Genomic DNA, 26,153 nt, shown 5'->3' on the forward strand with positions numbered 1-26,153 from the left:
ACCCATTGGCTAGCCTAGCCAAGCCTAGCCTATTCGGTCTGTGACAACTCACCACAGCCAACTCGCTGCGGCCAACTCATCATGGCCAACTCGCCACAGGACAATTCACCATGGCCAACTCCCTGTGGGACAACTCCCTATGGGTCCCACAGCTTTTTGGATTATAACCCCATTCCCCATATTTCCTGACTGTTGGTCATGTTGGCTGCAATATGTGGAAACTGAAGTTCTATTAGGAGGCTTAGTTTTGTAATTCTCTGTTGCAAGAAGAATATGGGTTATATCCAAAAACGCTCCTTCATCAGTGGAGAATGCAGATTTCTGACAGTATGTGTTCCTCTTTCCGTTCTAGGTAGCCAATCTTCTACAAAAATGTGAGGTAGCTGGTACATGAAATTTGGAGGGTGTGGCATGGAATTTTATCTATTTATTTATTTGTATACTGTCTTTATTATTTTTTATTTAAAATAATTCAAGACAGCAAACACACCCAATACACCTTCTACCCCCCTACAACAACCCTGTGAAGTAAGTTGGTCTGAGAGTGAGCGACTGGCCCAAAATCACCTAGACAGCCTTCATGCCTAAAGTGGGACTAGAACTCACAATCTCCTGGTTTCTAATCTGGTGCCTTAACCCAATACCCATATTGCAAGGAAGGAAAGGTTAATGAATAGTGATCTCATGCCATTCCTTTTTCGTTTGTATAGTACATTGCAAATACGTCCTTCCATCAATGAAACTTACTGTCCCTCCCTTCTATATCTGTAAAATGTAAAGTGCTATTTTCATACAATTACAATAAACCTATTATAATGTCCAAAAAGTTTAGGTACTTAGAAACCTCCAACCTTATCTTGCCACTTCTTTGTGAGGGGAGTCAAACTATTCTCCAAAGCACCTGAGGGTAGAACAAGAAGCAATGGGTGGAAACTAATCAAGGAGAGAAGCAACTTAGAACTAAGGAGAAATTTCCTGACAGTTAGAACAATTAATCAGTGGAACAACTTGCCTGCAGAAGTTGTGAATGCTCCAACACTGGAAATTTTTAAGAAAATGTTGGATAACCATTTGTCTGAAGTGGTGTAGGCTTTCCTGCCTGGGCAGGGGGTTGGACTAGAAGGCCTCCAAGGTCCCTTCCAACTCTGTTATTATTATTACAAGGTCATTGGTTCACATTATTCCATACAAAAGTGTTGTGATACTCCTAGCTTTTGGGATTGTCTTCTCTTTACAAATGTCAGAAATAAATTGCAGTACCAAAGGAATATTTAAAGATTAATTTTACTCTAAAAGTGGAAGGCATCTTTGGAAAGGGCAAGAACCGATTATGGATTTCTACACCATCTGTTTCCTGCAAGGATCCTTCTAGCTCCAAATTGACCCTCTGATATCTATTCACTGTACTCATGAGTCATTCATTAGAGCATTTGAGTCACAGACAATATCAATTTCAAAGAAACATTAGTGTCCCAACTGTACACGCTATATATAAAGAATGAAAATAGCAGGGAAAAATAGAATTACTTTGGCAAAAATACTCCTATTTTCCTGCTCCTCTTGGGTCAAATTGGATGCTATCTCAAGACATGGATATTCATTATAGAGACATGCCATGTTCCCTGCAAGCCTTATTTTGATTTGATGTTACAGGGAAGAAAATCATATGTATTCATCTATATTCTGCTGTAACTGGAACAGATGTACTTTTATGCTTCAGAAAGGCTGTGCTGAATAGTTAAATGAGGAAGGACTGAACTCTTTTACCTGTAGTGGGATTACTTCAACAAGATTGTTCTGGGGAAAAAAAAAGAAAAAAAGGCATAAGGGCACTCTATGTGATCTAATTGGGCCAGCTCATCTATTAATAGATCCATAAGCACAATTATTTTAATAGGATAGCTGATTTCAAATCTGTTATATTATACAGATAAAACTTACGCAATCTACATAGGATATAAATATATACAATTAATTTATGTATAATAATGTGTTTTTTCTAAATAAGAATATTTCCCACATGCTCTCAAACATACTTGTAAGTGTTTCTTGCTTGGTTTGCCATTCACTATCACATATAAGTTTACAAATTCAGAAAATTGTTTTTCCCCTCGATTCTGAAATACACACAGACTGGTTTTCACAAAAATGAAACCAAGTCATCTTGCAGAAAATATGACTTCAGTAACAGAGTTGTTAATGCTTGGAATAAACTACCTGACTCTGTGGTCTCTTCCCATAATCCCCAAAGCTTCAACCAAAAACTGTCTACCATTGACCTCACCCCATTTCTAAGAGGTCTGTAAGAGGCATGTATAAAAGCACCAACGTGCCTACCATTCCTGTCCTATTGTTTCCTTTTGTTATATCCAATTAATATAGTTAGTACATACTCATACTTATATATATGCTTATATATTGTATAGTTATTACATGCTTATGCTCATATAAGCATAAGCATGTGGCTCCCCTCGTGGCTCCTCGTGGCTCCCCTCGTGGCTCCCATGTGACACCTCTCCTGCGCAGATTGCACTGGCTACCTGTGGCCTTCCGGGTGCGCTTCAAGGTTTTGGTAACTGTCTTTAAAGCGCTCCATGGCATAGGGCCGGGCTATTTACGGGACCGTCTGCTGCTACCGAATACCTCTCACCGACCCGTGTGCTCTCACAGAGAGGGACTCCTCAGGGTGCCGTCAGTCAGGCAGTGCCGTCTGGCGACACCCAGGGGAAGGGCCTTCTCTGTGGGGGCTCCCACCCTCTGGAACGAACTTCCCCCAGGACTTCATCAACTTCCTGACCTCCGAACCTTCCGCCGCGAGCTTAAAACACATCTATTCATCTGCGCAGGACTGGACTAGATTTTAAATTTAAATTGGTTTTAATGGGTTTTATTATGTATACTCTTATTTTAAATTATTTGGCTATTTGGAATAAGTTTTTTAATTGATGTTTTATTCTGTATTTATATGTACATTTTTTATTTGCCTGTGAACTGCCCTGAGTCCCTAGGGAGATAGGGCGGTATAAAAATTTGAAAAATAAAATAAATAAAAATAAAATATATACTGTCTGACAAAAATAAATAAAAAAATAAAAAAATAAGAATTTCCTCCACAGAGATTTATAGTGCAAAAAATATGACACAGAATGGGGGGATAGGGGGATAAGCGTGAGCAAAGAAAATTGGATAAAGGGCCAGCATATTTAGTCCCAGCATATTTAGTTCCATCCCTGCTTCTCCCAGTTTTATAGTCTCCAAGCCCTCCAAAACCTCTTAAGTGAACCAAAAGACCAAGGAGAAAAAAAAACAGGAGTCATCTGCATTCTGCAACATATAATACAAGGACCATAACAGCCACTATGTAGGCCAAAACAGGCAGAAAACTGGCACTGCGCATGCATGAACACCAAATAGCAGTGCTCTATGAAGACGTGATGAAACTCCTTAATCTCACAACATAATGGAGAGATTTAACCACAGTTTTAACAGGGAAACCATCAGCATTTTAGATCAAAACAAATCTAAAAATGCTAGAAATTCCTGAAAGCAGATAAATAAGCTTTATTTATTTATAGAATAAGAAATAATAGAATAATAGAAATAAGCCACATTTTTGGATTATGATTGTTAGTTTTGATACCCTGCATTTTGTTCTGGGAAGTCGGGGGTGGGGGTGGGGGGTAAGGGAGAGGGGAATTGGGGGGGGTTGAGGGTAGAGGATGGAGTGATGGTTAATGTACAGGGATTATTGAAGATGTATAAATATAATTAATGTAGGGTTGGGTCTGCCCAGCTACCATTTTAGAATGGTGGGGAGAGAGAAAAGAGGAGAGAGTAGGAGGTAGGAAAGAGGAGAAGAGGGGTAGAAGAGGGAGAAGAGGAAGGAAGAGGGGTAGAAGAGGGAGAAGGAAGGTATAGGGTGGAGGGAGGAGAGGAAGTAGATAAGAGAAGGGGAGGAAGGTCTGGAAAGTAGAAGAAGGTAGACGAGGGAAGAGAGTTAAAAGGAGGGGGTGGTGACTGGGCAAGCCCGACTAATTGTATATGACTGTACATTGGATGAGTTGTTGGTTATGAATGTAAAAATAAAACTTTTTTATATATATATAAAAAAAGAAATAAGCCACATTTACCTACCATTAAAAAGAGTCAATAAAAAAATCTAAGAAAGAAGCAAAAAGTCTAGAACACATCCTCCCCAGAAGCCAACACTCTGAAAAACAGGGATTAACACAACTGCAAACAAACTGGCAGAAAACCACCTGCCTATTCAAGGAGGCAATTCAAGGAGGCCAGAGGTTGTATTCAACAGGTTCTGACCAGTTTTGGAGAGCTGGTAGCGGAAATTTTGAGTAGTTCAGAGAACTGGTAAATACCACCTCTGACTGACCTCCATTCTCTGCCTCCCAAGTCCCAGCTGATTGAAAGGAAATGGGAATTTTGCAGTAACCTTCCCCTGGAATGGGGTGGGAATGGAGATTTTACAGTATCCTTCCCCTAGAGTGGGGTGGGAATAGAGATTTTCACAATATCCTTCCCTGCCACGCCCACCAAACCACGCCCACCAAGCCATGCCCACAGAACCGGCTGTAAAAAAAATTGAATCCCACCACTGAAGGAGGCCTATTAAATTTCCAAGAAGGAAATCAAAATCAAAATCCCACTAAAAACTGGTAAGTTAAGTCACTATATATAAGCAGGCAGCAAACTACACATTCGCTTGCACTGAGGATGCTACCTTTTGGAATAATGAAATGTCAGCAACAAACAACCACACACAGAGACTACCAAGAACTCCAATGTAAACCTTTGCTGTGCTCATAGGCTCTGATAAAGCAGGATCTTTTTTTTTTTATTGAAAATCTTTAATCTTTAATCGCTTTAATCTAGATTGCAGAAAATATGACTTCTGTAACAGAATCATCAGTGCTTGGAATACTTTACCTGACTCTGTGGTCTCTTCCCATAATCCTAAAAGTTTTATCCAAAAACTTTCTACTATTGACCTCACCCCATTCCTAAGAGGACCATAAGGGGCGTGCACAAGCGCACAAACGTGCCTACCGTTCCTGTCCTATTGTTTTTCTTTGCTTCTTTCTATATATATGCTTATACCTCCTTATATTTACCCATATATGTGTTTATTTACTATATAATCTTTTTGTATGATACCTACATATATTGTTGTGACAAAATAAAAAATAAATAAAATAAAAAGTTTTAACAAACAAAAACATTTTCCCCCTTTCCCCCTTCCCCCACAAAATCCCTTCCCCTCCTTCCCCTCCCGGCTTCCCGGGTCAATCACAAGGTATTGTTATACATAAACCAAACACAGAGTAAAATTTTCCCTTCTAATCCAATTAACCTCATCCAAATCTTTTCATTTCCCAACCCCCCCCATTACATAAAATAATACTTCCTAATTATTCAAAGGCAATCTGATATTTCTTAATCTGATATCTGTTTTGTAAATAATCAATCCATTTTTTCCATTCAATTAAATATCTTTCCTGCGTATTGTCTTTCAAAAAAGCTGAGATTTTAGCCAAATTAGTAACTTTCAATATCCATTCTTCTATTGTAGGTAACTCTTTTTTCTTCCAATATTGTCCAATCAACAGCCTTACTGCTGTTATTATTAATTTTTCCTTTTGGGAATTATAACGGATTGTACAGGGATTGAGACTAAATTGACTCTGAATTTGATAAAGCAGGATCTTGATTGCCCGAAAAGTTCTAATGCAAGGCTGTCAAACTCTTGGCCCCCGTGCTGGATGCGTCATGTGCTGGCCACGCCCACACCCAGTTTAGCGAAGGGGAAAAAAAATCCTGATACGTCACAATGTGAGTTTGACACCCCTGTTCTAATGCTTTTCTAAGCAAAAATGGATAGAATTCCCTTGGAGACCATGGTTTTCATTATTATTATTATTATTTATTTATTTGATTTTTATACCGCCCTTCTCCCGAAGGACTCAGGGCGGTGTACAGGCAAAATAAAACAAACAATACAAAGTACAATTTAAAATGCGATTTAAAAAACTTATTTAAATTAGCCTGGAAATTTAAAATTTACCATACATTAAAAACCCCATTTAAAATTGATAAAAATTTGACATTAAAATTCAATTCAAGCCAGCCCCGCGCGGATGAAAAGGTGTGTCTTCAGTTCGCGGCGGAAAGTCCGAAGGTCAGGTATTTGGCGTAAACCCGGGGGAAGCTCGTTCCAGAGTGTGGGAGCCCCCACAGAGAAGGCCCTTCCCCTGGGGGCCGCCAGCCGACATTGTTTGGCGGATGGCACCCTGAGAAGTCCCTCTCTGTGAGAGCGTACGGGTCGGTGGGAGGCATGTGGTAACAGCAGGCGGTCCCGTAGGTACCCAGGCCCTAAGCCATGGAGCGCTTTAAAGGTCGTAACCAACACCTTAAAGTGCACTCGAAAGGCCACAGGTAGCCAGTGCAGTCTGCGCAGGAGCGGTGTTACATGGGAGCTACGCGTAGCTCCCTCTATCACCCGCGCAGCTGCATTCTGGACTAACTGAAGCCTCCGAGTGCACTTCAAGGGGAGCCCCATGTAGAGAGCATTACAATAATCCAAGCGAGAGGTAACGAGCGCATGAGTGACTGTGCACAAGGCATGCCGATCAAGGAAGGGGCGCAACTGCCGAACCAGGCAGACCTGGTGGAAGGCCCTCCTGGAGACGACCGTCAAATGATCTTCAAACGACAGCCGATCATCCAGGAGGACACCTAAGTTGCGCACCCTGTCCTTTGGGGCCAGTAACTCGCCTCCAACAGCCAGCCGCGGCTGCAGCTGACTGAATCGGGGTGCCGGCATCCACAGCCACTCCGTCTTGGAGGGATTAAGCTTGAGCCTGTTTCTCCCCATCCAGACCCGTATGGCTTCCAAACAGCACTTCAACAACTTCATTGGGGTGGCCCGGGGTGGAAAAGTACAGCTGGGTGTCATCAGCGTGTCAGGCCTGGAAACCATATTAAACTTTAGGTTTCCAGACGCTGCCACATTTTTATCCTGAGGGGAGGAGGGGGGGTTGAGGGGTATGGTAACATTCTTCAAAGGGTCAAGGTCGGATGGTGTTCACGTCTGCAGGAAGAGTGGCAAGAAGTTACTCGAATGAACTGGAAGAACGTGGGACCGTGTGATCATCAGGGGGGTGGGACTATGGGGGTTTGTATAACTGGGGAAACGAATCCGGAACTTCAGTTTTGGGAATTGCACTCATCGTGTGCCAGTCTCCTCATGCTAGTAAAGGACTCTGAGAAAAAGAAAAAATGCCTCTGAGTTTCTTTTACGCAGAAGAGGTATTTCTGGAACCTTGACATTATTCCCAAAACTCTAAAAACTTTCTTTTGCTAACGGTACCCTCTCCTCCTCTCAGAGGGGGCCCGTTAGAGGGGTGCTGGGCCCCAGTCTCCGCAACCTCCACAGCGGTGCAAAGACCCAGTGAAGATGGAAGAGCAGCAAGTTGAAAGCGTAGAAGGAGCCACGAAACAGGATTCTAACGATTTAGTAGAAGTCACCTATTTCCCATCTGACGACAGGACCCGAAGCCCCGAAAAGGAAGAGCCTGCTTGTCCGCTTGGAGCACGCCCCAAGGACTCTGATTCATGTGTGAGCTGCCAGTCCGGAGAAAACATTTCCCCGGGGGGGAATGGAGAGCCCCCTCCCTCTTCTCAACCTCACTGGAGGGCAATAAAACCTGGAGAATCGGGAGAGTCCCTAAATTGGGACCTGAGAAACCCCCTGAAATCCCAGTCTCTATTAGACCTCCCTGAAACTTTTGAGCGGCTGGAGGTGAGACCTCGAGAGCCTTTAGCTCAGCCTAGATTCACCTTCCCTCCCACCAGAGAGAGAGAAACTACTGAAGCTCGAAGCCGTTCCGATGAACGCAAGAGAACCCCCCCTCCCTCTTTCAAACGGCAGGGAATTCAGGCAGCACCAGAAGCCTGGGGGGGATCGCAACTCCCCCCTCCAATTGATCTTTCCCGCCAGCAGAGGCCTACGCTGCCTCCAGCAGCGTCTATCCCGCCTGGGTGGGCGTTCTATCCGGGACAAGGGTGGATTCAGTATCAATGACAACCAGCTAATTCAGCCCCTTCCTTTCCTGTGGGCCTCACGCCGATGGTTGTTTCATCTGCTGAAGCGTTTCAAGGACTTTCTTCTCAGCAGCCAGGGGGAATGCCGCCCCCCTTTGCAGCCCAACAGCCAGCTACAACAGCAGCAGCGTACTGTTGGTATCTCACCCCGAAGCCACTGATGATCTCACCCAACGGCTTCATGTAGATGTTGAACAGCAGGGGCGAGAGAATCGACCCCTGCGGGACCCCACAAGTGAGGCACCTTGCGACCGACCTCTGCCCCCCTGTCAACACCGTCTGCGACTGGTCGGAGAGATAGGAGGAGAACCACCGATACACGGTGCCTCCCACTCCCAATCCCCCCAACCGGCGCAGCAAGATACCATGGTCGATGGTATCAAAAGCCGCTGAGAGGTCTAATAGGACCAGGGCAGAGGAATAACCCGTCCCTGGCCCGCCAGAGATCATCCACCAATGCAACCAAAGCTGTCTCCGTGCTGTATCCGGGTCGAAAGCCGGACTGGAACGGGTCTAGATATGCAGCATGTTTTTCATTAGAGTACTGCCATGCATAAATCGCAAGGGTGCTGATGCAGAAGGCTATCTGGCCCCATCTGTTTCACCCAATTTTAGCCCTTCCCAAATGCCCAAAGAGGGTTTAAGCATAAGCTTACTGCAATCCTTGAGCCAATTTGTCTCTTAATAGTTGAAGTAATTGAATTAATTTCAATAGCCTTCTTTAAGCATGACTAAGACTGAGAAACCTTCATTTCTCTTTAGTAAAAAATAATAGAACCATGTAATAATGAAATATTAGATTAACTCACAATATTATCTTATGCATATTTATTTAGAAGAAAGACTCATTTTGTTCAATGGCACTTATTTTAAAATATTTATAGGATTGTAGGCACTGGCTCTAATCATCCCCAAGCTTATTCAAAAGTGAAGTCTATTTCATTCAGGGAAGTTCATTTCTGAATAAACATTTATAAGATTGCTCATTAGAATGCCACACTCAGAAAGGGTTTTGGAGCAATTTCCAACTTCCTGTCAGCTTCTCCGTTTCTAGTGGGAAACTGGCAGTGAGCATTGAAAATCTCACTTCCCTTCCCTTCCCTTCGGAACATACAATAAAGACCTTTGCCAGAGTTGGAATAACTGATACTTTCCGGATAGTTTCATTTGAAAAACTCCACCCTTTGCACTTCTGGGAAAGAAATTTAAATAAATTTAAAATAAGTTTAACTCATAGAATCATCTATTGTAATGTCCTTCCTGTTAAAGACTACTTCAGCTTTAATTGCAATAATACAAGAGCAACCAATAGATTTAAACTTAATGTTAACCGCTTTAATCTAGATTGCAGAAAATATGACTTCTGTAAGAGAATCATCAGTGCTTGGAATACTTTACCTGACTCTGTGGTCTCTTCCCATAATCCTAAAAACTTCAACCAAAGACTATCTACCATTGACCTCACCCCATTTCTAAGAGGACCATAAGGGGCGTGCATAAGAGCACAAACGTGCCTACCGTTCCTGTCCTATTTTCTTTTCTTCTTCCTATATATATATATATATATATATATATATGCTTATACCGCCTAATATTTACTCATATATATGTTTATATATTATATAACCTTTTTGTACAATGCTTATATATATTGTTGTGACAAAATAAATAAATAAATAAATAAATAAATAAATAAATAAATAAATGGGGCCGGGATAGCTCAGGCAATAGAGAAGCCTGTTATTAGAATACAGAGCCTGCAATTACTGCAGGTTCGAGCCCGGCCCAAGGTTGACTCAGCCTTCCACCCTTTATAAGGTAGGTAAAATGAGGACCCAGATTGTTGGGGGGGCAATAAGTTGACTTTGTAAAAAATATACAAATAGAATGAGACTATTGCCTTATACACTGTAAGCCGCCCTGAGTCTTCGGAGAAGGGCGGGGTATAAATGTAAACCAAAAAAAAAAATGTTGGACTGAAAGTAGTTCCATAAAAGTTGTCATTTGTTCTAGTTTTAAGCAAAGATGATAAAAGTTGCTAAAATTGTTAAGAGTTGTTATGATGAAGCGGAAAGTCACTTCTTTAGACGTTTATTTTGTTTTTCTTATTTTTTCTTTTGTTTTTCTTGTTTTTCTTTTGTTTTTCTTATTTTTTTCTTTCCTATTTTTTCTTTTCTGCATCTTACATTCTTTCTTTTTTTTATACTTTGTATTAGCTTTTATTGTTGAACCTTTATAAAATTACTATATAAAAAAAGGAAACTATATAAAAAAAGGAAACTTTCACTTCTAGAAAACAAACTCCCAATATATTTTCGGTACCAATTCAGTGAGAAACATTCAGGAATCCGCTCTGATTTCATAGTAACATCTTATTGAAGTTAAAGAAATAAATTAAAATTACGAACAAGGTTCTACGCTGAATATGGCAAATCCCACATTCTATGAAATCTATCTGTGGCTAAAGTGTAGCTACTCTATACTCTATTCTCTATAATAACATTCAAAGCAGTGTTCAGTAATCAGTCTGGAATCAATTTGTACTTTCCTAGTATCCCAAATAGATGGTACAATATTGCCAGCCGTGGGTTTCACTTTACGTTACTACTGGTTCGCTGCGCTTCATGCACGCGCGCCCCCAGTTCGCATGCACACCTGCCTTCCATGCATGTGCCTGGCCTTCCACACATGCAGCAGGCCTCAAAAACGTGCTCAAATAGGATAGCAAAGAGCTAGGGTGGGTGGGCAGGTCCACTCACAATTTCCACTACCGGTTTGGGAAAACCGGTCTGAACCGACTGAGGCAATTTTTTTTCTATTGTGGCCCCCTGGCCTCTACAGTATTACCCCTCTTGAGCTCAGATTGGTCCCATCACTGTTCTTCCATAAAGCCCTGAAGATTGAGTTATGTTCTGAGAACTGATTCTGAGCCTGTCTCTTGGTTATGTTCCTTGCTGCTGATTGTTTATGATTCTCACCTGCTATGGGTTTTATGTTTTTAAATGTTTTATGTTGTAAGCTTCCCAGAATTATTTACTTGAAACAGACGACTATATAAAACTATCAAGCAAACAAATAAACTTACCAAACTTCTCTTTTCCCCTCCAATATTGTTGCCTTGTGCAATGTAGGAAAAAAAATCCTGTTTGGGAAGCATAAATAAATAATACAATAAATATAGTTTATATTTAGCACAAAATATCATGCTCGGCAGATACAAGGGATAACAATTATTTGTCCATCTCCTCTAAAATGTAACGTTAACTATTTCAGTCCTGGAGGCCATCTTTTTCTTTGGATCTTCAAGGCTGCCACACTTAGTGCTGTGGGAAACTGGGAGGGAGGATTGCATAGAGCGGTGGAGATATTTAGCCATAATAACATTCCTTTCTCTGAGAGTCAAAGACATTTGGCCCTGCACCTGGAGTGGCATGACTGAGAGGCATCTCCAGTTGGGATGGTGCATTGATTGGACCATGTGATGGACATGTGGGTGCAGGGGAAGGGCCTTAGACTTTCTTTTGGGTGGGGAAAACCTGGAAGGTTTCATATTTGGGTTTTCCCAGATGTGCCAGTATGACATCTCTAGTAAAGTAGAACTTTGAGGAACTTCTAGCCTTGGAGTTTGCTTTCATTGGGAGTCTTATTTGGAACCCTGAAATGCTATATATTTTAATATAAAGTATGCACAACAATATGACCCCAAATAAATGATTTAGTAATATTACATACTATACTGTAGATAGTGCTGTGGCCAAGTTCCTGTTAATCTGGTAAAAAAAAAACCAAAAACTTTTCAACCATTTCCTGTCCCATCTGGTTAACAAAATCCTTATCATTCAGCAAAGAAAGATTCAAGGATCATTTCAAAATATATTTCAGTCGATATCAAATAAAACAGTAAGCTTCACATGAATATGGTCTGAAATTGTAATAGTATCTGTATCATGCACTTTTGTTATAGATACTAGGAAACACTCTGCCAAAACAAACTTCTATTGTAGAGGAAAGAAGAAAATGACCTAAAATGGAAAATATTGGGAACTAGAGATTTATAGTACAATGTCATTAATTAAGCATATGCTCAACTTTTTCATTGACATTGTATACTATTTTTTTAATAAATTAAAATTTGGCTTTTGCATGGATATTCAGATCTTCTCAGCACATCCAAAGAACCAAAGTCTAATCATATCATGATAAAAGTAAGTGGTATAAGTGAATTCTTAATTTATGTGTAATATGTAAACCCTTCAATGCACAAAATCTGCACCTGAGTATCCTCACTGATATAATGAAAATAAGACAATAATTGATTTTAGTTGAGGTTTGGATTCTTTCACATCCATATCTTACAAAAAAGAAGAACCCTGGTCCAGCAATATTAATAATTAAATTCCATAAAATAATAAAAGAACCAAAATAAATTAGCACATACTGAGGTTTGAACGTATCTTTCTCTAGACTGTGGTATTAAACATTTAATATAAGATTATAAAATAATCTTATAAATTATAAGATAATATTCCAAAACCAAATTATGGTAATATAAGCAGTGTCTATATCATATGAATTACTCTATGCAAAATGAACTGCTTTTTAGAATTTGAGTAATTATTCTAACAATTTTACCTTGCTATATATGTGAATTAAAAAATTCACATACTTTTCAATGAATAATGTAATAAAATAACTTATTTCTACACTTCCAGCAACAGTATGTAAATGATTTGACTTCCTTCCTTCCTTCCTTCCTTCCTTCCTTCCTTCCTTCCTTCCTTCCTTCCTTCCTTCCTTCCTTCCTTCCTTCCTTCCTTCCTTCCTTCCTCCCTTCCTCCCTCCCTTCCTTCCATTTTATATTTGCCTTTCTGTGAGTAACCAATCATCAATGTTAGCTATAATATGCTATGCAAGAGATACAAATAATTAACATCCTTTAGATCATGTACATTTATCTATCAGAAATATAAACAGAACAGTAGTAGATCATGCTTAACTTGGCAGTTTGAAACTGGATTATCATTTGCAAATAAATAGATCAGTTTCTATATCTATGACATTTCAACCAATGTTTAAGAAGAGGTAAATATTTAATCAATTGCCTCAATTGTATTTATATTGCCATTTTTGTTTCATCAAGGTCCAGATTTTGTATAGAAGAGAATGTGAGTTCAGTTGATTCAGGTTGAAGTAAATCAAATCCAAACAAATCAACCAGGTTGAAGGAGGCTACAGTGGTGGCTAGATGTTACTAATATTTAAGTGCGGCTCAGTTAGGTAACTCTGATAAAAATCAGTCAAGCTGAGATAAATCAGAGATCGTCTCATGAAAGTTTTGATATGCCCTTGTGCCCATGAACATGTGTTGTCCACCACGTTCCCTTTTAAACTATGTTTAAGATAAATATTTTAATCAAAATAGAAAGTTGATACTGATTAATAACTTGTTAGTTATTAATGACCTCCAGCAACACTTTTTTTCCAAGCTTTCAATAATACTATAAACCTTTTAGAAAATAAAAATGAAAGAAGGTTAAAGCTCAAGGTTTAATTTTGAGGTGTAACATTTTCTAGAAAAGAGTCAAGCATCATAGCCAATTTCTAGCTACACAAGTTTCCTCATGCAGGGCAGCCACCTTTTCTACAACACTCCCAAAATACCTTTGACTGTTTAGATGTGTCCAGCAGCCCAAAACAACTGAGCTGCTAGCACCAAATCAAGGGATTCTAAATCAGGAGCCTATTTATTATGCACGATCATACTTCTTTAACACACGGGTATGCTACTTTATAGATTGAAATAGCTGAAGGCAGTTTATAATAAAAAGAGCCATAAAATAATAAAACCCTAACTAAAAGGCCATAGCACAACTCTATAAAGTAGTCAATAAAATTAAAAAAAGGTGGGAGGGAAGGGGAATAAAAAAAGATACATATTGGGAAGAGCCCTACCCAATTCCAGGGAGCATATGCTTCCAAAGAGAACCTCCCTCCCCAAGAGGAGTCACCAGAAGGTATTCAGCAGTTCTTATGACATGTAGCTGTAAGATATGATCAGGCTGAGTCCACAGGAGGAGTCAAACACATTATAAGTCAAGAATCCCTACACCCCTGCAAGAGATCTATGTCCAGTTGATCTTGTCTCCTTAATTCCCAATCATTTCCCGTGACTGTTAGTAGCTCAGATTTTTATAGAGACCTCAAGCTTGCAATAAACCTTTATACTCATTTGAACCGCCTGGATTTCCTTATTTCCCTGGTACTTGACAATAGCAAGGCCTCCCTGATTATGGCAAGGACTGACCAGTGCTGCACCAACAAAGGTGATCTGACAGCAAAGGCATTCTTCTCTTCAATTGCATTTGTTTGTTTATTTATTTCACACAGTTGACTTGGGCCGATTTACATATTTTTTAAAAAAATCACCATATAATAAAACCCATTAAAAAGCCCCACCCCCACTCCCCCATACCAGCAACAACCAAATCAAATCAACCACTTGATCAGCGTCATCTCTATTTGTGGTCCTCAGGCCCACTGGAAAAAACATGTTTTTAGGACCTTTCAGAAAAACAACAAGGTGGAGGCCAGCCGTACATTTATGGAATGATGTTCCATAAAGATGGGCCGTTAGTGAGAAGATCTTTTTTCGTGGTCCCATCAGATGACAATCCTTAATCAATGGGACCTGTATCCTCTTTTTGTCCTCAAGTCCTCCATCTAGTAGTCTCTAATTACCCAGGAATAGTTATGGAGTAACTAGGAGGGGATAGAAGTTTTGAAAGGGTTACTCCTGAATTGGACTGATTTGCAATTTTCTGAATCCCTGCATTGGGATTTAGGTATGGATGGCATAACATTTTCCCCCCCTATTAGATTGTCCCAAGAAGCAGATAAACAAGCAAAACAATATAAACATCTTCATTATCTTCAGCATTTTTTTTTAAAAAAAACCTCATATAGGAGATTGTGTATATAGATGGAAGACTGAGGAACAATTAAACAATTGTTCTATAATAACATCAATAAAAATGGTTCTTCCTGATAATTAGCCAGATTTGTTTTAGTCTTCTCTGTAAGCATTTTAATATATTACTGCAAGCCTTCCGAAACTATATAGAAGGGGTCCCTGACCCATGGTCCATGGACCGGTACCTGGCTGTGACCCATTGGGAACCTGGCTGCGCAAGCAGCGGGCAAACATGTGAAGCTTCATTTGCACAGCATGGGAGCTAGGTTGCCCATGTGAAACCATCCCTTCTCCCTCCCAGCTGCTGCCGCCAGTCCAGTATATATATATTCTACTTTATTGTACCGGCATCTCCCATAAAGCATCATTATTTATAGAGATGCAACATCTACAGAGCTGTTTGGCTTATAGCAATAATATAAATTCATTTTTCTCCTTTTGTTTTTCTCTCTCTCTCTCTTTCTACACATAGATCTTTTTCTTTGATTTTTCTTTTCTCTCTCTCTCTTTGCAAAGAAGTAAATATTTGGTCTTAAAGTGCCGAGAAGCAGTTGATTCTGAAGTTCATACAAACTGTTTTTGCAAAATCGATATTACCCTGTTTCCCCCAAAATAAGACATCCCCTGATAATAGGCCCAATCGGGCTTTTGAGTGCATGGCAATAAGGCCAAGCGCTTATTTCAGGGTTCAAAAAAATATAAGACAGGGTCTTATTTTCGGGGAAATATGGTATTGGTATCTCTGTTTTCTGAGGAGAAGAGACTATAGAGCAGGGGTAGTCAACCTTTTTATACCTACCGCCCACTTTTGTATCTCTGTTAGTAGTAAAATTTTCTAACTGCCCACCGGTTCCACAGTAATGCGCAATGTATCATCGTCTTCGCATGCCTCTTGTGCATCGTGGATTGGGTTTGGGGGGGGTACCAGCTACCAGCTCTGCTTGTCTGTTACAGCTGGGTGGTGTGGGGGGAGATGCGTGAGCTATTCTGGGACGAGGCTCTTTTGTTTGCGGTCGCACTATAGCACCATTTAGTTTCACTTACATAACGTGAACTAAACTTATGCACGGGCGATACAAATAGTATATTTTCAGAAATTTAAATTGTCATGGGGAAATTATGAAAACCTAATGAAAATGTTTTTAAATAATGCTATGAAAATTTTTTAAAAGGTCAATTAAATTTTTTTTAAAAAGGAAAGTGCTTCAGTATGGGACAAAACCCCTACCGCCCACCATGAAAGCTGGAATGCCCACTAGTGGGCGGTAGGGACCAGGTTGACTACCACTGCTGTAGAGCTACACACAGTCTCAGGAAATCAAGTAACACTATCAAACTATGCATAAAATACTTGAAGGAGGGAGAGAAACAGGACCTTAGAGCCTAACTTCTTTTCATTCAGCGATTGCCCTCTACTTGACCTTAGGTCCAAATCAGCAGAGGAACTCATTTCTCTTAGAGACACAAGAGCTACACATTATAGTGTCTCTGTATTTATTTTATCCCAAAGTTATTATCATCATCATCATTATTATTAAAAATAATTCAAAGTGGTGAACATATGTAACTTTCCTTCTTCCTGCTATTTTTCTCACAACAACAACCCTGTGAGATGACTTGGGCTGAAAGAGAGCTGGTGGGCCCAGGTCAACCATCTGACTTTCATGCCTAAGGCAGGACTAGAACTCATGATCTCCAGGTTTCTAGACTGGCACCTTAACCACTAGGCCAAACTGGCTCTTCCACTGTTCTTATTATTTTTATTAATCTCTTATTGCTCTTGGTTGTGCACTAAATTGTACATACAGATGCTCACAGCAGGACACCCTTGGCTTCTGGGTTGACATGGATATTATTTCTTTTGTTTATGAGGACCCAGATTGTTGGGGGCAATAGGATGACTTTGTAAACCACTTAGAGAGGGGCTGTAAAGCACTGTGAAGCGGTATATAAGTCTAAGTGCTATTGCTACTGCTATTATTTCTGGATTGCTTTCGATTAGTACATTTTCTAGGCCCTGGAGTGGATGCTTATAATGCCTTTACCTCCAGACCCTGCCTCCATTAGTCTACCTCCTGTTGGCTTTCCTTCCTTGGTATGTAGCCAGTTTCAGCTAGGCCCAGCCTTCACAGATCGGCATCTGCAGGAGATCAGTGCTACATGCCTCTTCATGTCCTTATAACACATAAGGCATGCAATATCATTTCAATGCCATTGAAGCTTCTGTTGGATGTCTGTATTTCCATAATATCTCTTTTCCATATACATTAAAAGTTAAAGGTTAGTATACTGTATATAAGATCTATATCAGGGGTCTCCAACCTTAGTAACTTTAAGGTTTGTGGACTTCAAGTCCCAGAGTTCCTCAGTCAGCAAAGCTGGCTGAGGAACTCTGGGAGTTGAAGTCCACAAGCCTTAAAGTTACTAAGGTTGGAGACCCCTGATCTATATGTTTATGCATTTGTTATGTCTAACAAAGTCCTCGGGGTTACGACCCGCCTGAGCCTTGACAACAGCCAGGCGGTCTCTGATTGGTTAAGACGCGCTGGAGGGAAGAAGCGGGAGTTTGGAAGTCCTGTCATTGGATAAAGTTCCTGAGGCAGCTAGTATATAAGGGCTGTCACCCGGAGAGTTAGTTTTTGAGCTTAACATGTTATTCCGTTGTGATTAATTGCGAGTTAAATAAAGGTTGTGTTCCTTACAACCTCTGTGTGAGACTCTTTCTGGACCCACTAGTCACGGACTTAATACTGGCGACGAAGGTGTGGGGAGTCCGCACAGCGCAGCAACCTAATTATTGTTTTTTCGGTTCTGCGGTTTCACTCGCGATCACCTCAAGATGGAGAAGGCCCAAGCATTCCTGCCGTTTGAGCCAGCAGCTGAGACATGGGATTCGTTCCTGGAGCGCTTTGAGTGCTTCTTGCACTCCCAGGACTATGTGGATTTGCCTGCCTCTCGTAAGCGCGGCTACTTCCTGAGCCTCTGTGGCCGTGAGGTTTTTGCAACGGCCAGAGTCCTGGCTGCCCCATCGCTGGTTTTTGAAATGCCGTGGGATGTTTTATTGGCCAAGCTGAGGAGCCATTACTCCCCAACGCCTTCTCGTATCGCCCGGAGGTTTGCGTTTCGACGGCGTGTCCAGCGACCGGGAGAATCGATCAACGATTATATGGCGTCCCTGCGTTCTGCTGCCCTATATTGTGAGTTCCCGGAGCTGGACGATGTCCTTCTAGATCAGCTGGTGGCTGGGACCACTGACCTGCGGCTGCAGCGTCGGCTGCTAGCCCGCTCAGACATCACCTTGGCCACAGCGTTGTTTGAGGCGCAGGCGGCCGAGTTGGCGGAGAAGTCCGCGGCGGAGATTCAGAGATTCCGTCCACCTGAGACTCAAGCCGCACCTGGCCTGGCGGTTCACCACGGGGAGGCGCAACCATCGGAGACACCATATGGCTCTTCGGATGAAGACGATGATGTGCGCCGTCTCAAGTCCTTTCCTCGGCGCGGGTTGCCGGCCGCCAAGTCTTCTCCGCTGAGTTGTGCTGGCTGCGGGGGAAGCCACGGAAGGGCCGATTGCCGGTTTAAAAATGCCGTTTGCCGCCGTTGTGGGAAGCGTGGCCACCTAGCCCGGGTCTGCCGGGCGGGGTTGCCTATGGCTGATTCCCTGAGAGATCCTGCTCCCCGTCGGAAGTCTTCTGGCCTGCCGGCCACCCGCAAGGATGATTGTTTCGCTGTCGGGCATGCCACCGTTGACCCTCTTGGTAATAAGATCTACCTTACGGTGAATCTAGAGGGCAAGCCATGCAGAATGGAACTGGACACTGGCTCATCCAAAACCCTAATGGCCTGGTCCGCCCTCAAGCGACATTTGCCATCTTTCTCCAAGTCTCGCCTGAGACCATGCCCTGTCACCCTCAAAGACTATCAGGGCGGGTTATTCCAGTTATGGGTTGTTGCAATGTCCCTGTGACTCATGAGGGGTTCTCGGTGGGTTGCCTCTAATCGTGGTGAGGGGTAACCTGCCAACCTTACTGGGGTTGGACTGGTTCAGGGCTTTCCGCCTGAATGTCATAGGGGTCCATTCCACTGTTCCCGACTGTTACGAGAGTATCATCCGTGACTTCGCTGATGTTTTCAGTGATCAGTTGGGTAAATATACGGGTACCCCGATATCGTTTAATTTGGACCCCCAAATAGCGCCGATTCGCCTAAAACCTAGGAGGGTGCCACTTGCATTGAGGCTTAAGGTTGACGAGGAATTGGACAAACTCATTTCCCAGGGGGTGCTAGAGGCCATAGATCATTCCCCCTGGGAAACGCCATTAGTGATTTCCCTTAAATCAAATGGGTCGGTTAGGTTATGTGCCGACTATAAGGGGACGCTTAATAAGGCTCTGCAAGCCAATCCATACCCCGTTCCTGTGGTGCAGCACCTGCTCCACACCTTGGGACGGGGCACCCTTTGAAGCTTGACCTCGCTCAAGCATACCAGCAATTGCCGGTAGGCAGGTCCACCGCCCTGGCCCAGACAATTGTGACACATCGGGGGGCATTCAAATGCACGCGCCTGCAATTTGGCGTTAGCGTTGCCCCCGGGTTGTTCCAATGCCTGATGGAGCGATTGCTCCAGGGATTGGAGGGTGTCGTCCCGTATTTTGACGATGTCCTCATTTCGGCTACGGGTCCGGAGGACCTGGCCGAAAAGCTGAGGGCCGTTTTGTCTCAGTTCAGGAGGGCAGGACTTAAATTAAAGAGGGAGAAGTGCCACATTGGAGTTCCACAAGTGGAATTCCTGGGATTCCTCCTGGACTCCCAAGGAATCCACCCTGCCCCTTCTAAGGTCGAGGCTATCTTACAAGCCCCCACCCCTTCAAATAAGACGGAGCTTCAGGCATTTTTGGGGCTCCTGAATTTTTATGCGGTATTTTTGCCCCATAAGGCGACCCTGGCAGAGCCCCTGCACCGATTGTTAGAGGCCAATGCGCCTTGGAAGTGGGGTAAAGAAGCGGCCGCTTCATTCAAGGCTGTTAAAGGCCTTCTGACTTCCCAAGCGGTTCTAGTTCAATCGACCTCTCCTCCCTGTCATTCTGGCCTCGATGCCTCGCCATTTGGCATAGGAGCCGTGTTAAGTCACGTGCTACCTAGCGGAGCAGAGGCTCCAATGGCATATTATTCGGACGCTTTCAGCGTCCGAACGGAACTATAGCCAGTTGGATAAAGAGGCCCTTGCAGCAGTGGCTGGAATCAAGAGATTCCACCACTATCTTTATGGCCGTTTCTTTTCGTTGGTGACCGACCACAAGCCGCTCCTTGGCATTTTAGCAGGTGACAGGCCATCACCCCAAATATTGTCCCCAAGAATGTCTCGCTGGACTGAATTCTTGTCCGCTTATAATTATAAAATGATTTATCGGCCAGGGAAAGCGATCGGGCATGCAGATGCCCTGAGTCGCTGCCCGTTGCCTACTCTGGTTTGTGACCCAGCCCCCGCGGGTTCTGTTTTATTAGTTGAAGAGTGGGGACCCCCAATTTCGGCTGCAGACATTGCACACCACTCTGCAAAGGACCAAACCCTGGCCAAGGTTTTGGACTGGGTCCGGAGGGGTTGGCCTGTGGGCCCAGTGCCGGAGGATTTTCTTCCTTTCCGGCGCAGACAGCATGAGCTGTCTGCGCTCAGGGGATGTCTTCTGTGGGGAAGTAGGGTGGTGATTCCGTCTACTCTGAAGGGGGTCATTCTGAATACCCTACACGAGGCCCACCCTGGCATTGTCCGCATGAAGTCGCTGGCCAGGAGTTATGTGTGGTGGCCGGGGGTGGACCGGGATATTGAAATGTGTGTTTCCTGTTGCACAAGTTGTCAACAGTCGAGGCCAGCTCCCCCGGCGGTGCCCATTAGGGAGTGGGAGGTACCCCGCTCACCCTGGTCCCGAATCCATTTGGATTATGCAGGGCCGTGCCAGGTAAGTCATTCTTGGTGGTAGTGGACGCCTACTCCAAGTGGGTGGAGTTGGCAATTATGCCCACTACCACCGCTGAGGCCACCATCCGAATTTTAGATCGGTTATTTGTCACCCACGGGTTGCCAGATCTCGTGGTGACGGACAACGGGCCTCAATTCATGTCGGCACCGTTCCAGATGTTTTTAGCCAGGCATGGCATTAGACATGCGCCCACGGCCCCGTTCCATCCGGAAGCTAATGGCCGGGCAGAACGGGCCGTTAGATCGGCGAAGGAGGCGCTGGCCCGTTTGGGGCCCACTAACTGGCACCACCGAATTTGCCAGTATTTAAGGGCACAACATACCACTCCGTGCCCAGTCACTCATCTTACTCCGGCCGAGTTGTTAATGGGTCGCCGTCTCCGGACGACCCTGGATCGATTACACCCACAGTATGATACTGACCAACCTCGGTACAATGCCAGTGTGCCTCGGGGGTTTAGTTCAGGGGACCCTGTTTTTGCCCAGAACTTTGGGTCGTCTCCTAAATGGGTGCCAGGAGCCATTACGGAAATGACTGGGCCCTATTCCTACAGGGTCCGATTGGCAGATGGGAGAGAGTGGCGCCGGCATGTGAACCAGCTCCGGCGGAGAATGCCGGGCATCGAGGAGCCACTCCATGAGCAGGACTACCCAACCGCCAGGGCGATGACCCCGAGAGGAACCTACGACAACGCTGGGCCCCGTCCAGAGACCAGCCTTCCGGGCCAAGAGGCCGGGGAGGGACTCCAACCCTTAAACCGTGAATCGATCTCGTCGGGAAACTTACCTGAGATTCCGAGTGTTCCAGCGCTGGCCAGTCCTTCCCTAGGGGTGGAGTCATCCTCTTCGGCAAGGCCCAACAAAGCCTCGCCCAATCCAAATCCGAGGGCGGAGATACCTTCGGCAGCGAGCCCAGCCTCCGCCTCGCCCACTCTTCCGGCGTCCGGCCCTGTAATAAGGAAATCGGAGCGGAGTCGACGTCGGCCCGCGTACTTAGCCGATTACGCATGCGCGATCCAGGAGGGGAAGGGTGTTATGTCTAACAAAGTCCTCGGGGTTACGACCCGCCTGAGCCTTGACAACAGCCAGGCGGTCTCTGATTGGTTAAGACGCGCTGGAGGGAAGAAGCGGGAGTTTGGAAGTCCTGTCATTGGATAAAGTTCCTGAGGCAGCTAGTATATAAGGGCTGTCACCCGGAGAGTTAGTTTGGAGCTTAACATGTTATTCCGTTGTGATTAATTGCGAGTTAAATAAAGGTTGTGTTCCTTACAACCTCTGTGTGAGACTCTTTCTGGACCCACTAGTCACGGACTTAATAGCATTGGTGTTCTACTTCATCTTTATCCCAATCTCCCTGTAATATCAACCTCTATCAATCTGAATCTCTATCCATTTTCTGTCTTCTATCAACTGGTTACTGCAACGTTCTTATCTCATAGTCTTTCTCTGATATTCCCTTGGCTTGCAAAATGTGGGCCAAAACAACCTCCATCCCACCTAGAGTTATGTGTTTCACATAGTTTGACACTATTAATCCCATATTCAGCTGTCCAGTTCTCAGGTCATGCTGTTCTTACCCCCTGAAAAGAAAACAATGGTATTTAGATAAAGGGGCTTTTCAGGGATGACTTCAGTGGTGAGATTCAGCCAGTTTGCACCACTTCGGGAGAACTGGTTGTTAACTTTCTGAGCAGTTTGGCTGTTTGTTGGAAGAAATCATTAGGGCAGAGAACCAGTTGTTAACTTGAATCCCACCACTGGGTGACTTCATGGCTTCATGACAATGCAGGCATTTTTTTTTTCTCAGACACTTAACCAGGTAAGCACATTTTTCAACTCTGAAGGTTTTAAATTGTTAATTTTATTGTACATTCCTGTTTTTAGCTTGCTGTTTTCACTAACACTGTGAATTACTCTAGGGTTAAAATGGCATAAAAATGGAGAGCATGAATGCACAAATGAATAAAATATATAAATGCAGCGGGATTGTCTGCCATATATATTTTTAGACACTATAAAAGCAGGAGAACTATAATGAATGGGAGAGACAGCTATATATTTGTGATAGCTTCCAAAACATTTGGAGAATGCCGGATTGTAGGAACAAATTATAATGGGGGGAAAAAAATATCCCAAAACTGGCTTTTAATGTCAAAATTGCTTTGAGCTTGGCTTCTCAGATTGGCACAGAAATACTACACTTCCATTTTGGTAAAATGTGGGTCTGGTTCAATCTGAGTAGCTCTCAGAACCAAAAAAAAAACCCCACCCCACCTTGGAGAGAAAAGGGGGGAGGAGAAATCCCTGTCCCCATGAAATCACTTCTCAGTGCAGTGACTGGAGACGTGATTTGTTCTGACATAATTTAATCTGACCTTCAGCAATAAATGCAGGATCTTCTGAGAAGCTACAGAAGATTGTTAGCTTTCTATATGGAAAGGCTGTCCTGCTGTTCACAGTTATTATCCTTGAACCAAAACTTGTCAGTTGAAATTCAGCAGAGGTTCTGCGCAGGCTGATTTGATATTTATTTTTTCACCTTGGCCAAACCTTCTCGGTTTCTAAACGCTTGCTGTAGCAGAAACTGAAGACAACTTTCAGCAAAAAGCTTTCAATTACCACCAGGTAATTTCGGGATTAATTATGCAACTTTCTTCCTTTTCTTTTTTCTTTCTTTTTTTCTCTTTTTTTCCCTTTTCCTTTCAGCCCTGGCATTTTCAATGAAAAGGTAATTGATTTTACCCTGAAATGGGGAGTGTGGGGGGGAGATCCAAGGGGAAAGATCAGAATTTTATAATAAGAATACTATTCAAAGGTTTATGCATTGAGACAGCTGAACAATACACATTCAAACTGTTCTACATAGATTCATAGATAACACCCCCCCTCACACACACTCACTATTTATAGGCAATATAAATATATGTATATTGTAGAACAGGTGGAAAATAATCTCTGTCTCTTTAACAGAATAACAGAGTAGGAAGGGACCTTGTAGGTCATCTAGTCCAAACCCCCACCCAAGCAGGAGAACCGACACCATTTCTGACAGATGGCAGTCCAGTCTCTTGAGAGCTTCCAGTGATGATGCTCCCACAACTTCTGAAGGCAAGCTTTGATTGGTTGATTGTTCTCACCTTCAGAAAATGTCTCCTTTTTTCGAGGTTGAATCTCTCCTTGATCCGTTTCCATCCATTATTCTCTGTCTGGCCTTCAGGTGCTTTGGAAAACAGGTTGACTCCCTCCTCTCTGTGACAGCCCCTCAAATATTGGAACACTGCTATCATGTCTCCAATGGTCCTTCTCTTCACTAGACTAGCCATTCCGAGTATTTGCAACTGTTCGTCATATGTTTTAGCCTCCAGTCCCCTAATCATCTTTGTTGCTCTTATCTGCACGCTTTCTCTGTCTGTCTATCTGTCTCTCTCTCTCTCTCTCCCTCCCTCCCGCCACCCCATGTGTGTATGGCTTGAAAAGATGGTCACCGTGTTTTTGCTGGAAAGGAAAAAGTTAGACAGGTAGCCCATGCTATCCACTGTCTCATTATCTTTGATTTCCAATATCAAATTTGGGCAATATAAACACACTTAATTATCCTCATAAAACGTTTCACATATCTATAGTTTTAAATTTGTTTGCAATGTGTATACATAAGCAAAATGGCAGGTGGATTTGTATACATCCATGATATTTTTTTCACTGTCTCATTATTCATGGTCTCATTATCATGGTTTGGCTAGAACAGGACTTTGCAAATAGCAGTATCTGTTTCCAGCTTCCCATCCCTAAATCATTAAAGGCACACACACATATTCCCACACTCCAGAAACTCCTGCCATCAGATTTCTTTCAACTAAAGCAGCGCTGTTGAATTGATACCAGGTCATTACGATGCTCTGAAATATTGTAGTCTAGGTACATATATTTTATTAAATCATAATGCTTGGGAAAGAGAAGGATAGCTTAAAGAAGCTTTTCATAACCTGGGGAACCTCCAGAAGTATGGATTTAATTCCCAGAACTTTCAGCAATGATTTTACTGGCTGAGAACGAGGGGAGTTGAAGTATGTATCCAGATTCAAGAAGGGTGACTTATACATGATGCAATGGTGCAGTAGTTAGAATGCAGTACTGCAGGCTACTTCTGCTGACTGCCGTCTGCCTGCGATTTGGCAGTTCAAATCTCACCAGGTTCAAGGTTGACTCAGCCTTCCATCCTTCCAAGGTGGGTAAAATGAGGACCCAGAATGTAGGGGGCAATATGCTGACTCTGTAAACCACTTAGAGAGGGCTGTCAAGAACTGTGAAACAGTATATAAGTCTAAATGCTATTGCTATGTGCCTGTAAAGTGTCTGCATATAGTGAAAGGCAGTTTTTCTTGTGAGTTAGTTAGACTGGATTTGTAATGTTGTAAAGTGACAAAATTGTGCATCCCCCACCCCCCAAGTTGCTCTGTGACTGAGACGAGTGGTTTCTAAATCAGATAAATAGAACGAGAATAAGTAAAATAAAATGTTTCCTTTCACTTAATCTCAACTCCTAGTGGCTTAAAAGTCATGCCCATATGGAGGTCTTTTGGCAATAGTATGAAAGTGCATACTATTGGGTCGGTCACGGGGACCAGACGTTTAGTATTCCTAGTTTTCAGACTCATGCTGGAGCCCATTCCTGAGAATGGGCTCCAGCACAAGTCTGAAAGCTCAGAAGACTAAACCTCTGGTCCCAGTAACTGACCCAGATTGGATCCTGCAACATTATCCTGGGACACCTATATTTGCTTTCATTCGTGAGTATGAAAGTGGCAAGCCAATGCATTCTTATAGGATGACTTTCAACTTCCCATTCTAATGAAGAACCCCTTAACAACCTCAAGAAACCACAAGCACACCGACACTTAACCTTAGAGCAGTCTTTCAAAATGAAAATATGTTTTTGCCATCAAATAAGACAGGATACTCATGGAATGTAGCTCTACTAACAAAAGACGCTGATGCTGCCGCCTTGAAGTGAAAAATTGATTAATGAAAAAAGAAATAAAATCTTAAGTCTGAGCGTTAAGGATAGGTCAAACCCCAACCAGCTTTATCTCTTTC

At 43.0% G+C, this 26,153-nt stretch overlaps 1 protein-coding gene across 1 annotated transcript; it reads left to right on the forward strand.

The window, feature by feature from the left end:
• Positions 1-17,924: 17,924 nt before the first annotated feature.
• On the forward strand, positions 17,925-22,254 carry LOC131196030 (uncharacterized). Its single transcript, XM_058178462.1, has 2 exons — positions 17,925-18,840; positions 21,614-22,254. Exons 1-2 carry the CDS (start codon positions 17,925-17,927, stop codon positions 21,652-21,654), a joined length of 957 nt encoding a protein of 318 aa, XP_058034445.1. The 3' UTR covers positions 21,655-22,254.
• Positions 22,255-26,153: the final 3,899 nt, after the last annotated feature.

Source organism: Ahaetulla prasina, chromosome 1 (genome assembly GCF_028640845.1).
Source record: "Ahaetulla prasina isolate Xishuangbanna chromosome 1, ASM2864084v1, whole genome shotgun sequence".
Lineage (NCBI taxonomy): Eukaryota > Metazoa > Chordata > Lepidosauria > Squamata > Colubridae > Ahaetulla > Ahaetulla prasina.